General features: G+C 44.5%; 1 protein-coding gene across 1 annotated transcript in view; it reads left to right on the top strand.

Annotated features, from left to right (window-relative positions):
- LCTL (lactase like) overlaps positions 1 to 15,170 on the top strand; it is a 139,068-nt gene that overhangs the window by 36,190 nt on the left and 87,708 nt on the right. The window contains exons 9-10 of the mRNA XM_078683042.1: positions 4,866 to 4,920; positions 5,448 to 5,609. Of these exons, the coding sequence (XP_078539168.1) occupies positions 4,866 to 4,920; positions 5,448 to 5,609 (217 nt within the window). The remainder of the gene's footprint in view (positions 1 to 4,865; positions 4,921 to 5,447; positions 5,610 to 15,170) is intronic.

Genomic DNA, 15,170 nt, shown 5'->3' with positions numbered 1-15,170 from the left:
ACTGCAAAATGCATTTACCCCCTTCAAACTTCTAGGGACTACGAGAGGTGTAGCCTAGCTGGTAAAAAGAAAGCACTCTCATATCACTCGATTTTCTGGCCTCCAACTTGGTCTAATTCCTCTCACCTAGTCTAGTATGTAAACAACCTTGGTTTCTATCTGGGTGAGAACCTGATATTGGTAAAGCAGGCAAATCATCTAACATCTTCCTGTTTCCACCTTTTGAGGCCTCTAAGGAAACGTGTACAGCTCCTACTTCCTTCCGTTAGTGGTTCAGGCGACTTTTCTTAGCTGCCTTGACTACTGTAACTCTCTTCTGCTGGGTGCCTCACAGGGTGTGTTGAACAAGCTCTAGAGAATTCAAAAAAATGGTGGTCAGGATAGTTCTTGGCTTGCCTTGGCATGCCTGATCCTCTTCTGCACTGTGTATGATACATTGGCTTCCGGTTGTTAAAAGGATTACTTTTACATCTCTATGCATTGACCATCGTGCCAGACGTAATTCTTGCCCACTCTATTTGAGGAAGAGATTCTATAACCCAAGTTGGCCTCTTTGTTCTCTGGCTGCTTCTTTTCTTTTAGTCCCAAAATTTCAGCAAGCTCGCCTAGTCAGGAGGGACTTTTCGGTGGTGGGAATGAAATTATGGAATACCCTTCCTAATACATTGTGGAAATCTTTTCTGCACATGCATTTCAGAAAGGCCATGAAAACCTGATAGTATACTATGCAAAAAAAATTCCGCCCATTTAGAGAACGTTGGCTTTGGGTCTTTCTATTCTTTTCGTTTAAGTTCTGAGTGTTTTCTTCTTCGTACCTGATACCTGTTGATTCATGTGAGTTGAGTGTTGGGTCTTTGTTAGGTTTAGCTGTGGATGAGGTGGTTGGTCTCTCAGCACCAGGAGACCTTTTTGGTATTTGGGCACTTATAAACTCCTAACATAAAATAACACTCCTTCGGTCTACTACAGTTGATCACACTTCACTGCCGGAAACACCTAAGAACTGGGTGGGAATATCAGTCTGTGACTTATCCTGGATTAATTTCTTTCTTTCCAACACAGCCAGAAAATAAGGATAGGAACAGTTGAATCGTTCACTCATCTGTTGCCCTACTCTGTGTCGAAAGGTCAAAAATATCTTTTCTCCTGTTTAAAATTTATGTTTACCCTCTCACATACCCTTGTGAGCTTCACAAAATAAACTTCCATACGTAAGGAAATAACATGAAAATCCATTTCCAACTAGATAACTCAACCAACCTACTAGATAAAATAACCACATTCCTGGGCCACATCTTTCACTCGAAGAAAAGTCTTTCAGTTGAAAGAAAAGCTTCCTCTGTAGAACTGGGGCCAAGACTCAGATCACCACAATGGAAGAAAGTGAACCTGCCTCACTACCCTTTGATTTGGACCCAGCCTTGGGGCCCTTCCATTCATCAGTCCGTAAGCCACGATCCTCTGGGTACTTTTTAACTCAGAAATGTTATTCATTTAACTAATCTATGCTGTGGTCAAAGAGATCAACTGCTAGCGCTTTCTGCACCAGAAACTCTTCCCATGACTCCATTCTGATCACAGTGTGGAACTGAGAAGAACTATCTTGTCTTGACTACTACAACACCATCCACAGTGGCCCCCCCAAAACACTCATTGCCAGGTTACAAAAACTACAAATCCAGGAAGCCAGAAAGCCCCTTAAACGTAGTAAACGTGAACACATTAAACCTTTGCTGAAAACCTGTAGGCGGTCAAAACCATGGTCAAATTAAGGGTTTCCTGCAAAATTCACTAAACCTTTTGAGAAAAAGTCCCTAATACCTGCAGATAATAGCTGCCAGTGACACTCTATCTATGAATTCCCATGCATGTGCTGTCAGTCTGATGCAGCAATCAGTGCTTAATTTGCGTCGGTGCCCAAAGTTCTGCTCAGTACACAGCTCTATTACCTGTTGATGTGCAGAATACCAAGGTGGCATAATCTGGAATCCTCCTCGTGTCTCTTTAATCAAATTAGACACTCCCTGCCCTATATCTCACTCTTTCAGGTCCCTGCTTTCTTCCTTTGAGACGTTTTTTCCATCTTGCTCTACCTCCATCTTGCCGCTTTGTGTGCTTTTCACTTTTTCGCTCTCTGGAAATGTCTGATGTGGGAAGATAAGTGCCGCCCGGTCCCCAAAACTGAGCGCCAGTGGCCCCCAGCAGCAACCACTGACTCAAACTCAGCATTGGCAGCCATGCCTGATGACGTCCATGAGCCGCAAAACAAAAACATGGGCATGTAAGGACAATGGCTGTGATATTCCTTCAGCCGAAGCTTCAGAAGACTCTTGAAGCCTCAATTGTTTAGATTCTCATAGTCATAATAGGGCTTTGCCTGCCGTGTAAAATAGGGGGTTTTAATGGAAGAATATGAACTAGGAGGACCTAATCCTTTCTGATCAAGCACCTTCTCCTTCTCTTCTTACTATATGTTTGTGTATCCGACAGTCTGAAGCAATCAGTGCACTAGAACACTCCAAAACATTGCCCTCCCTTGCTTGCCTTTCAAATAAGCCATTTGCGTATAGCTATTGCGGCAAAACCTTCTTAGACAACACTCCTGCGTGTACTCACACATGTAACAATATGGCCAACGTTTACTCCATAATCACTGGGTGGTAACTGCGCAAACACATCTAGTTGCCAACAGATGCTAAAGCTAAGGTTAAAAAAGTTTTTAGTTTTTTCAAACATGTGAATATAGCATTAGTCTATTGCACACCACTAGAGAACCACAATTGAACCTAATAAGTACAACGCTGAAAATGTAAATGTAAAATCTGGCTTCAGTGGCCGTAATTGAGCTTCCAAGCAGTACTTGGGTAAAGGTCGACAAATGAAAATGAAAACACTTAAGTTAAATTTTCTAAATCTAGTCTAATAGCCAGAGCACAGTTTTTGAAAGAAAAGAATATTATAGTAGGGTTAAGAGTCTTGAAAATGTCCCTGAGACCAAACACAAACTGGTCGAAGGATATAATTCGTGAATTGTTTAATTTGTGAATTATTTAGTCTAATGGAATGAACTCTATGAAGTTCGATATTCTGAAAAAGGAATGAATCCTGTCAAGTGCATTATTTAGATTATGAAGAACAAGTCACGATGAACTAGATTGCTATTGGTCTCTCAGGCTTTCGTCACATTTTAAGCTTTAAGTGCTTAAGGGAAAATATATTATGAATAAGTGGCATGCAGCACATTGATACTAATGTACATTGCTGTTCTAAGATATCCTAATCATATTTACTGTGCATATTGTTTATGTCATTTCCTGTTGGTAACGCCAAGAGACGTTTTTATTTGCAGTCAGTGTGTTCTGCACAAACTACATTGACAAAAACATAGGCATTGGGCTAGCAAACATGCAGGTATTGTGGTATTATATTTACGGTATATCAACATCTCAAATGCGCTCTATAAATTTCGATGGAGGAACTTAAGGCAGGCATATTGGAAACACCATTCATTAAATGTTTAGATGCTGTCTTTATGGCATCATTAAAAAAACTGGGAAAAAGCGTGGCGATAAGAGACAATGAATGTATGGACCGTACATCTTCCTGATGTTCTTTCCTCCATAAGGGAAGCTGCCCTGCATTTAGATTTAGTAAGGAGTTCAGATCTTTATGGTGAATTCTCATGAACAGATCGTTTCTACGTAGAAATAGAGGTGTGAACTATAAACCCAAAAGATCACCCCTGCCACCTCTTTCTTAAGCGCACTATCCCTTTAAAAGCATGAAAATGTTATGACTCTTGGGAGGTGCCACTCCACCATGTAGATGTGAGGGAGGAAGTAAGGGAGGGAGCTGGGTACTGAATCTTCATAGGTCTCTTTTCATGGGAAATCCAGAGTGCAACCACACATTCTGATAGATATTGGGTTACTTTGAAATGATAACAGCTTGTGACTGACCCGGCCCCAGTAGCAACAAGCATCGATCTCTTAGCTTTATGGGGCCATGTGTTTCTAATTAGCGCTAATTAGAAACACATGGCCCTATAAAGTTAAGGAAGTGCTTTGCGACAGCAGCAAAGCAGGCGACCCAGTCGGATCGGCGGCGAAAGGGCGTCCACAAAAACCCCTCTTTTCCAATGGCAGGCCACTGTTTAGCATAAACGGTGACGCCGTCCAATGGAAATGAGAGGCGGGGCTTAACACCCTTTTCTGAAATCCCTCTCACAAAATTTCACGCCAGCGGGCAGCGCATGCGCTGCAACACAGGCGAGACCTAAAAACTCATCAGGGTCCCTCGGATGACAATACTTGCTTGTCAGGGGCCCTACCTGAGGAAAAGAGTGCCTGCTGAACTTCATCCCTCAAGCACACATTTCACAAGTCCAGAATAGAGAAACCTTGTTTGTGGCACCTGGTCTGGAAAAGCAGGTTACCAACCACTAGAGTAAGAGCTGGCTGGAGAGCTGGCATGAGGATAACAAGGAAGGAAGGAGACTGGCATGGGGCAACAAGGAAGGAAGGAGACTGGCATGGGATAACAAGAAAGGAATGAGGCTGGCATGGGATAACACGGAAGGAAGGAAACTGGCTTGGGGTAACAAAGAAGGAATGAGACTGGCATGGGGTAACAAGGAAGGAATGAGACTGGCATGGGGTAACAAGGAAGGATGGAGACTGGCATGGAGATAACAAGGAAGGAGACTGGCATGGGGTAACAAGGAAAAAAGGAGACCGGCATGGGGAAAATAAGTTAAAGAGGAATTCCACCGGCCAAAGAGTGAGCGCACATATGCCAGATGATGAAGCTTGGTGTGGATACCTTCTTAATTGCAATATTTCACAACGTATGATTTGTAATTCCAGGCTCATGCAAAGGTCTGGCACACTTACAACAAGTATTGGCGCAGCAAGCAAAGAGGTAAGCAAATGCATGACAGAGGTGTGCACCTTGGTTGATGAATTACCAGCTCGTATCTGCTACTTACCAAATAAGGTTATGTCTTACTAGCAGTCCCCACCATACTCCACCAGTAACCAGATGAGTTGGCCCAAACTAGCAGTGATCCACAACTGACCTGCAGGAGTCAGACTATTGCCAAACAACATCACGGATAAAAGCAGCCATTAGCCATTAACTGACAAATAGGGACTGGCCATTACTGCCTTTTTTTTACTTGTTATTACCAACAATAAAACCATACTATCTGTTATCTACCACTGATTGAAAGGGGAGCAAAATGTTCTGCCTGTTGGCTTCTTCTGATCAACAACAGTCAGGCTTCATTACGTTATTGATCAAGGGCTGAGGCCTTACTGACTAGCCCCGGATGTTAACAGGATTACTTGTTCTAATAGATAAACACCCAAGAGATGATGCCTGAGTACATGCAGCCCACCTTCCTGTGAGGGATCCTGGACTGATCCCAGTTTGCTCTTTGCTTGCAGGCATGGTGGGGATTTCTTTGACCAGCGACTGGGGAGAGCCGGTGGACATGAACAGCCAGAAGGACATCGAAGCCGCTGAGCGCTACATGCAGTTCTATCTGGGCTGGTTTGCAAATACGCTTTATAATGGAGACTATCCCGAAGTGATGAAGGACTACATAGGTGAGTCTACTTTGGAAAACGACTGCTGGCTGTGGTAGCAGGCAAAGCAGGCTTCACCTGATGGCAGCGGTGCAAGTAGTTACTCAGACTAATCTTTGGCCTTTAGGGGCTCTCCTGGTCAACACTATGGCCTGAGGCATGCGTTTCAGTTCTGCTGGCTCAGGGTATAAAAAAAAGCCCACATTCCTCTGAAACACCTCTAGAGGCCACTTCTTCAGTCCTGGGGATCGGCCTTGATGGACCCTGAGCAGACCGTAAGATAACGTTGGCCATTTCTTTCGCTCAACACACCAGGCTGAAGGAATAGCAAATCCAACGCATGCACCCGTGCTGGTCAGTAATGGAACAATGAGACCCTTATTCCATGTGCAGGCCAGTCTACCAAAATCAAGAATTCTGGTCAAACTGGGGTACTGCAAACATCATAGTGGTTAATGCCAAGCCCCACTTTCTTTGACATGAAAGCAGGTGCTATCTCGTGCAAAGTGCTTTGGGACCACAGTAAAAGTTAGAGCCTGCTGTATTATTTAGTGATTTATCTAAGCTGTACTATTAACGTGTAATGTAAAATGTATTCGTTTTGAAAGTTAAAACTAGACTAACCAATCAAATGTAATAACCTTTGCGATATTTGTGTTACATTGTATCTGGTCTCAAACCTCACACCACTTACTCCATGCTTGGCCATGAGTCCCTCGTGACATGTTACTTACCGTTGATAACACACTTTCTGGTGAGTACTGAAAAGACAGAATCCTTACCGTTACAATATTCACAGGCACCGTACTGGGTCCAGAGATTTTCTTCTGTAATGCACCCCATGCGTCAGTAGGTGGTGTAATACAGCTCCCAGTTCCAGGGTGACTTAATACCACCCAAGAAGTGACAGTAAGGAGCTGCATATGAGTGCCACCCCTGCACACTGATGTCAGTATCTGAAGCATTCTCCCTCAACACCCTCAAACACAGGGCATTCCGAATAAATTGCCGGTTACAATGTGCCAAAATCGAACTTGGAACCTTATTGTGTTCAGGAGTCCACGCCACAGAACGAGGAGGGTTGTGGGCTGTGAGGAGTCTGCAGATAGAATAATCACCAAAAAAGGGCTTTGCCAAAGGCATGTAATTTGTTCGTCTGATAAGTACTTCTATATAAAGTTTTCTTACCTTTAGAATAGATACTACAGCAGTACCTCTCAAAGGTGGAGGGTCTGAGAACTGCCAAGGCCCTAGTGTTTTGTGAACATTTGTAATGTACGTCAGAGCCTGTCAGATATCAGACCTGGCACCAAGATTGTCAATGCAGTTGTAGCGGCCCTTGTGGAATGAGCCTTTAGGCCTTCTGGGTGTTTCTTCTTAGGTAGCACGTAGCAGATATTAATGAAGAAGACTATCCAAATGGACAGAGTCCTATATTATACTGCCTGGCCTTTCTTTGTCCCGGTGACCACCACAAACATCTTATCATCTACTTGATGATGTAGAAACGAATGCAGGAATGCAACCCGAGACGGCAGCACCAATTTGTCGAGGAAGGAAGTGATGCAGGGAGATTCCATGGAGACTGCCTGTAGTTCACTCATGTGGTGCTACAACTCGTGGTCCACCAGTCAATGCCAGCCCAGTTGATCTGGTCTGGCGTTCATGGACCCTGCTAGGTGGTTGGCTACCAGCAAAACCACCTGTTGGTCTTTAAGGGCCAAAAAGACCCCCTCAGGTCGTGGAGAAGTGTGGCTCACTGGTTAGAGGAGGCAGACCCTGAAGCAGAGGTCAGACCGGGACCAGGGTTCAATTCCCGACATGGCAGGGTCCTGAGCTCAAAATGTCCACGGACTCGATAATTCTCGCTTCGGTGCCTACTCAAATCAGGGGCTCACACTCTGCAACTCTGGGCAATAGCTTGCTCAATCTCCACTACGGCCCCCCGCAGCGGGATGCCTGGCTTTCACCTTGGGGGTGCCCAGTAGGGGCTATCTCACAGGGAAAAACCAGGACGGGTTCCCAAAGCAAGCGCCTTGAGACCCTTTGGGGTGATTAGTGCGCTATATAAGAAGCTAACATTACATTTACTCTCTGCTGGAGACCAGAGGTCCCCGAACTCCATCTCCTTATATAATCTCCACACCCCAGGAGCGACACATCTGTCACATTCATGAAGTCTGGGTGTGGAGGGAGAGTGGCCTCCTGCAGGTCAGGTTGGTGCTTATCTGCCACAACATGAGGTCCTTGGTTGTCTCTTATGAGATTTGGACATGTCCAAAAATGCAACCCCCGCACTGGACCTTTTGAACCTTAAGTTCAATTGCAGGGAACGCATATGCCATCTGGAGTATGGAACAAATATGATGAACGAGCCAAGAAGCCCAAGAAGCCTCTGAACCATTCTCACAAACACCCACAACTGATCTCTAAACATTCAGGATCACAACGTGAATGTCCAAAACTCAGAGCAGTGGTAGCAAGGGCTTGAACGCTACTATGTCCAATCTCGCCCATATGAAAGGAATTCTGTGAGTAGGGTTCTGGTGGGAATAGGACTAAAGATGGAAAACTCCAAGCAGATTACTTCCAGGCAGTAGTCTGGCACTTGGGTTGTGACTGACTGTGGAGAGCACGCTTTGCGCATTACGTTGTCGAGGTACGGGTGTATATTTATTCCTAACCTCCAAATGTGAGCTGCGACAACCGCCATCACTTTCATGAACACCTGAGTGGCTGGGGTCAAAGTGGAGCACAGGAACTAGGGATCCGTCTCAGCCCCACCATGAACCACAAGTAATGTATGTGGGACTGCAGGATGGGTATATGTAAATACATGTCCTGCAAGTTCATGGACAGCATTCATTCACCAGGATGCAGAGAAAATAATATCCAAGCCAGAATAAGCATTTTGAATTTGTCCTTCTTCAGAAGCCATTGAGTGAACGGAGGTCCATCCTATTTCTAGGAGAGTTAGTAGAGAAAAAAGCCCATCACCTAGTCCAGCTATTATGCAATGACACCTTTACATTAGAAGATTGACTTCTTCCATCAAAATAGTTACGTGATCTACTAAAAATCGCTCTGGTGTAGGGTTGTGGAAGAAGAGACGGGAATAGAATGAAAGGCAGAGCCCTTTGATTCAATGTGTAAGACCCATCGGTCTGCCATGTGGATCTAAAGCTGGGGAAGAAACATTGCATCGCACTCCTTACCAACTGTCTCTGGGCCTGGGAAGGTAAAACAAAGCAGCTTGGGAGCTGCTGAAATTGTGTAGTAAGAGTTAGAGGACAGCTGCCCATGCTGTAGTGAATGGCATAGGCCACCACCACGCCCTCTGCCCCAGAGGGGCTACATTTCTGGCTGCATTACCTCGGAAGGCTGGTGAGCAAGGATCTGGAATGGCCCATAACTTTCTATACTGTTGGTGGAGCTGTCTGGCAATAACCCTAATGGACGAAGCTGTGGAAAGCCTACATTTGAATCTTTCAAGCATCGAGTCTGCATTATCATTGACCAGTCTAGGTCCATAGAAGGCTATGTCCATAAGAGATGCTTGGACATCTCCTGAAAATCTGGTTGATTGCATCCAGGAATCTCTCCTAATCATACAACTGTTGCCAATAGCATGGCCCAGGCAGGCAGTGTCTTCCAGGCCTACACACAAGGCAGAATTTGCTGAATCCTGTCTGTTTTGCATTGTTTGGGCAATTGAGTTTCTGTGGTCCTCCAGAATTACTGCAGGATCTCGCTGGCCATGTCCCCTAAGACATGAGTGAATCTGAACAAAAGGCATACGGCATACAAAAAGCGTAAAGCCAGGCAAGCTGAGGAAAACATTTTCTTTCCGAAGGCATCACTACATTTCAACTCCCTAATGGGGGGATGGGGAAGAGGTTTGAAGGTAAAATATTTTAACTGACTTTACTTGTGGATATTTACAGCACAAGACTTCCAGGCTATGAATGTCTAGTTAAAAAATCATGATCACTGGGGGAAGGTCGGTGCTGTACAGCCAAATGTTGGCTGACCAGAGAGGCTGGGCATGGCTTAGAACAAGTAGCCTTGAGTGTCTGTACATGGTATAAGTAGTTCACATAATGTTGGTTGAAGAATTTGAGCCAATAAATTGGCTTTGGTTTCCCGAGTAGACAGTTGGAAGCCTAGCACTTCTGCTGCTCTACGCACTCCACAGCAAAAGAGATGTTCCTCCATTGGTGGAGCTGGTGGCAAGTCCAGGTCTGTCTCTGGTGAGGTATCTAGCAAAGTGGCATTCTGCAGTTCTGAATACAGGCTTTCCCTTGTGGGGAATATGTTGTCTGCTTTATCACTAGCAGCATCATGAGGGACATTAGGTATCCGTCAAGACAAATCGGATTTGAAGCCAATGAGGGTCTCGACAATGACAGCACTGGCATCAAAAGAGAGGCTAATGCTGGTGGTCTTACTTTACAACCACTGGTTGCGCATTAGTTATTTCATGGAGTGACAAAGACCATGCAGGGCAGATGTCAGTTTGGGGTCATAAACCAGTGTCACAATTGGTTCAGGTGCTAGTGCCAACGCTGAAGTGTAGACTGCTTGTGGCACAGCCCCAGTAATGGGTCTAAAAGGGCAGGCAGTGAAGGGTACGGGCCTGCCGGCAGAGCTCTGATTGGGTGCCCCTGCACCTCAGTGGAGCCGGAGGAAGCACTAGATGGAGCCAGCAGTGCACTGGAAATTTCAGCATGACTGCTTGAAGTCTGCTATCTGCTGCTTGGCCGACAAATGCTGCACAGGGATTTTGAGGTGCACCAGAACCAATGTGGGACCAGCTCAGTGTGAGAAGATGCAGCACTCTTCCTGAGGATGAGTCTTGCTTGACTTTCTTTTACTTAAGGGGCATTTTTGATTTTGACTTGCCAGAAGATTTTGGGCAGGAAGGGAGTTTTCACGTGGGACCCGCCTCGTGGCTGTTATCCAGATGGGTCCTGCGACTTTGAGGGGGATCTCTATTTTGAATTCAACCGCTCCTTATGCCCATCGACATAAAGCTGTACCTCCCACTCTCTGATTGACTTCAAGTGCCTGAGGTCGTACTTATCGCACAACTTCGAGTTGCAACTGGAGCCCGCGAATCTATTATAAACACATCATGCAGGTTCGTGGCCGACATCTGTTTCCTGCAGACAGTCACAGTACAGCTCAAATCTAGTTCTCGGGGTGATATCTTCGCTGGCACACTTTATTTGAAACAAAGCTTGGAGTCATCAGAAAAACAATGAATTATTGAGCCGTGGTCGGGATCCGTGTCCAGGGCACGGAAAGAAAAGAACAGATGTTCACACGCAGGGGCGGAGCTTATATGGCTCTTCCACATCACCTCAGTTGCGGCATGAAGTCACTGCAGAGCTATGTTGCCCCAACGAGCCGTACACAAGGAGTGATGCATAAGACATTCTCAGGATCCAGCCTGGCCCATGGGAATATTCTAAAGGTGAAGAATCTGTAGTTAATCTGTCTCCTTTCTTTCTTTTCAATGTTTCCCTCCTTCTTTCTTCTCTCCTCTGGTACCCGGTAACGGTAAAGCGTTTGTACTTGCCTGTAAAAAAAATTTATAAAAATATTTTGAAATAAAAAAAATTTAAAAAGTTTTCATCAGAAACCACTACGACGGGAGAGTAACCCTGACGGCAAGGGCTGCATCTCTTTTGAACTGCGAGGGGTCTCTACAATCAAAAGGACCTGGAGACAAAGTCTGACAGCATTTGAATGAGTAACCTTGTACAGGGCCAGAATAAGAAATGCAGGTACATTTGCCTTACAGCATTACTCTGTTGACTAAGACATCTACAAGTAAGGTGTAGCGACAGCACAAAGGAAGCACATGGAATGGAGGATGTTCAAAGGCGTATACATTATGCCACATTTCAAATAAGAATAGGGTTCTGTATGACACTTAATGAACAAAATTACACACCTGAGGATCATAACAGGGTACACTGTGGGTCCAAGCTACAGCTGGTCGTAGCTTTCTTTTGCATGCAACTACTGCTTGCTTTCTATGTAATATTATCTGCCTTATCTTAACACGTGAATGCTGCAATGTCTCCGACATTAGACTGGTTTGTGCAGTAATTTTGTTCTTGTGCCTTTCCCTATTTTTCATGAACTTCTTTCTTCCTTTTGTCTCCACCTCCTATGCTGAAAGTAAGTTGATTATGCATTCACAGCACATTCTCTGAAGAAATCTGTTTTTCTAATTGTACATCGTATGCACGTTTTCCCTCTCTCCTTTTGTAAGTAGTCTTATTTACCTACAACTTCCCTGCAATCACTTATCACCACCATGAAGGAGAAATGACCCTATGACCCAATGCCTAATTTGTAAAAGAATCGGTGCTGGAGCCCAAAGCTCTGGTCTGGTGGTGCTATTAAAAAACAAGCATTTGCAATGCAATATGTCTTGCATTAGTGAGAGTGTACGCTATTGGTATTATAAATGAGAATGCCTTTTATTTATGTGTTTTGAAAATCAACACATAAATAAAAGGCATTGTCATTTATAATGGCAATAGCTTAAACTCTCGCAAATGCGAGACCTCACACGAAGCACATTGAAAGGGAGAGGGAGGGAACTGCTGCGTTTGGGAAGGCGTGTGTATTAAAGGGAGATGCGCGGCTATGCAAGCGGCGCTAACAAAGTGATTCCGCCATGCTGCATCTAAAGAAAGGGGCGCGGTATTCATTAAAGTGAAAGCGGGATATAGGGCGCCTTCACAAAAAAAGCCACTTCTTTGTGAATTTCACAAACAAATGTTTCTTTTTGTAAAAGCGCCCTATGCCGTGCTTTCACTTTAAAGGTGGCCACCCCCTTTCTTTAGATGCGGCTCACTGTAAGCTGAATACGGCAAGCAATATCTAAAGAAAGGAGCGCGGCCACACCATTAAAGTGAAGGCATGGCATGGGGCACTTTCCCACAAAAAAAACCATAGCTAATTTAACCCCTTAACTGCTGGGCCTTCCGACATCCTCCTCCAAACCAGAGCTGAGCCCTTTTTTGGCTAATTGAGCTAGTTCACACTTAGGCCCTATAACTTTTTGTCCACATAAGGTATCCACATGAAATTTGCGTCTTTTTCTTTCAATATCCTGAGGATTCTAAAGGTACCCAGGGTTTGTGGATTCCCCTGGAGGGGACCCAGAAATTAGCCAAAATACAGTTAAATGTCAGGGTTTTGGTGAATAATTGGAAAAAAAAGTGCTGAAGAAGAAAGCGGCTATTATTTCCCTGTAAGTGGTATCAATAAAGCGTTTGTGGTGGTAAAATCACCATTTTCTCAGCCTTCAGGAACAGGCAGGCTTTTGTTAGATAACAAAAACTTTCTACATTGTTTTGGCATTGTAGTGGGACACAGCCTATTTTTTCTATTTTTTGTGCTCTCAACCTCCTTTCAGTTAGTGCTAGAAATGGATGTAAAACTAATAATGGATCCAAGAAAGCTATCCATTTCTGAAAAGTAGACACATTTTTGTGAATTCAGCAAGGGGCCATTTGTGTAGATCCTTCAAGGTTTTCCTATAGAAAGTAACAGTTCAAATTAAAACATATTGAAAATTAGTTGAAAAAACTGCTATTTGTGTCTGCATTTTCACCTGTAACTTCTTCGAAGTATGACAGATTTGTACAAGCAATATACCATTATGTCCACTGGAGCCTTATGGATGCAGGGGTATTTAGGACATGTAGCTTCACCAAGAATCCTAAGTGCCCAGAGCCAATAGCTGAGATGCACCTTGCTATGGTTTTTCATTGTGTACCGGGTATACAGCAATTCACTTGCTAAAATATAAAGAGTGAAAAATAGGTATCAAGAAAACGATGTATTTCCAAAATGGGTACACCATATGGAGTTTAGAAGCAGTGGGTATTGACAAAACTTAATTTATGTGGGTACCTATACCAGCATGTGAATTAGAGGGCATTTTTGAAAATTTATTCTTTTTTACACACATGCTTATATTTGGAAGGGATAAATGCAAAGAACGTCAATTGGCAAGAACACTTGTTCTTCTATTCTGTGTTTCCCCAAGTCTCCCAGTCAAAATGGTACCTCACTTGTGTGGGTAGGCATAGTGCCCGCGACAAGTTACGTCCCAAAACGCAACATGGGCACATCATTTTGTTCCAGTGAAAACTCACCCTTTTTTTTGCAGTGTGCCTAGCTGTGGTTTTTGGACCGCAGCTCAGCTGGCACCTAGGGAAACCTATCAAACCTGTAAATGTTTGAAAACTAGACACCTAGGGTAATACTGGATGGGGTGACTTGGGTGGCTTTCACCAGGTTATGTTACCCAGAATACCTTGCACACCTCAAACTTTGTAAAATAAAAAAAACATTTTCCTCACATTTTTCTGATGGAAAGTTCTGGAATCTGTGTGGATCCACAGAATTCCACACACCCGCATTCCCCAAAGTCTCTCAATAAAAATGGTACCTCACTTGGCCCGTTCACCTGCCAGTGTGGTCAGTTCTCCCTTCCTATTCCGACCACTATAAGAGCCTTCTCTAAACCTCATATGCAACAACAGGTAAAGGTACAACAGTTGAATGTGCGTTTATTAATGAAACATCATGCGGAAGTATTAGATCTTATAGTTGACGAATCCCCAGACATCCTTTTCTTAACTGAAACATGGATGAGGGAAGATCAACTGACTATTCCTAATGTATCCCTACCCCCGGACTATTCGGTCTCTTTGGTTAATAGATCTACCAGAGGAGGCGGTATTGCAGTGATCACCAGAGCCGCCTATTCTTGCCGCTTTGAGAAAATTAGTTTGGAGGGAGGGGAATGCGCGCATTTTAGCATTGCTATTAATAAAAACTTCACCTTTTCGGGACTGCTAATTTACAGGCCCCCTGGAGCTGTGGGCGGTTTTAGCATCTCCCTGCTGGAGTCTGTAGAGGCGTTCACTGTGGGGAAAGCTAATTTCAGCATTTTGGGTGACCTTAACCTCCACTTTGAATTGGAGCACGATTCGACTATTCGCACCCTGACTGCTGACCTGGCGGCCTTTCAGCTTCGTCAGACTGTAACGAGCCCCACTCATAGTGGAGGCCATGTGCTGGACCCGATTTTTACGAACATTGAGGGATCCAGGACTGCCATCCCTATACCTATAGCTTGGTTGGACCACTTTTTAGTGGGTATGACATTTTCTATCCCTGCGTCCAATTCCTGCAATACCCAAAGAACTATGTTTAAGAGGCCCTGGCGTAAGCTCCGTCTAGAGGATTTTCATGCTCTACTGGGAGCCGAGCCTTTAGGTCCTATCGACGAGGTTGAGACAGGATATGACTCCTTTTGTGCCTGGATCACACGGGCGCTCGATAAGCTTATACCTACTACTTGGGTCCAAGGACGTACCCAGGATGCCAATACCTGGTTTAATGACACCCTGGCGGCCCTAAAGAAGACCTGCAAGAGGCAGGAACGTGAATGGAGGAAAGATTATTCCCCGGAGAAAAAAGTTTACTATTTAAAGGAACTCAAAGCTTACCACAGAGCTATATGCAGGGCCCGGGCAGATTAGTATG

Source organism: Lissotriton helveticus, chromosome 3_1 (assembly GCF_964261635.1).
Source record: "Lissotriton helveticus chromosome 3_1, aLisHel1.1, whole genome shotgun sequence".
In the NCBI taxonomy this organism is placed as follows: Eukaryota; Metazoa; Chordata; class Amphibia; order Caudata; family Salamandridae; genus Lissotriton; species Lissotriton helveticus.
This window is presented reverse-complemented; position numbering and strand designations above follow the sequence as displayed.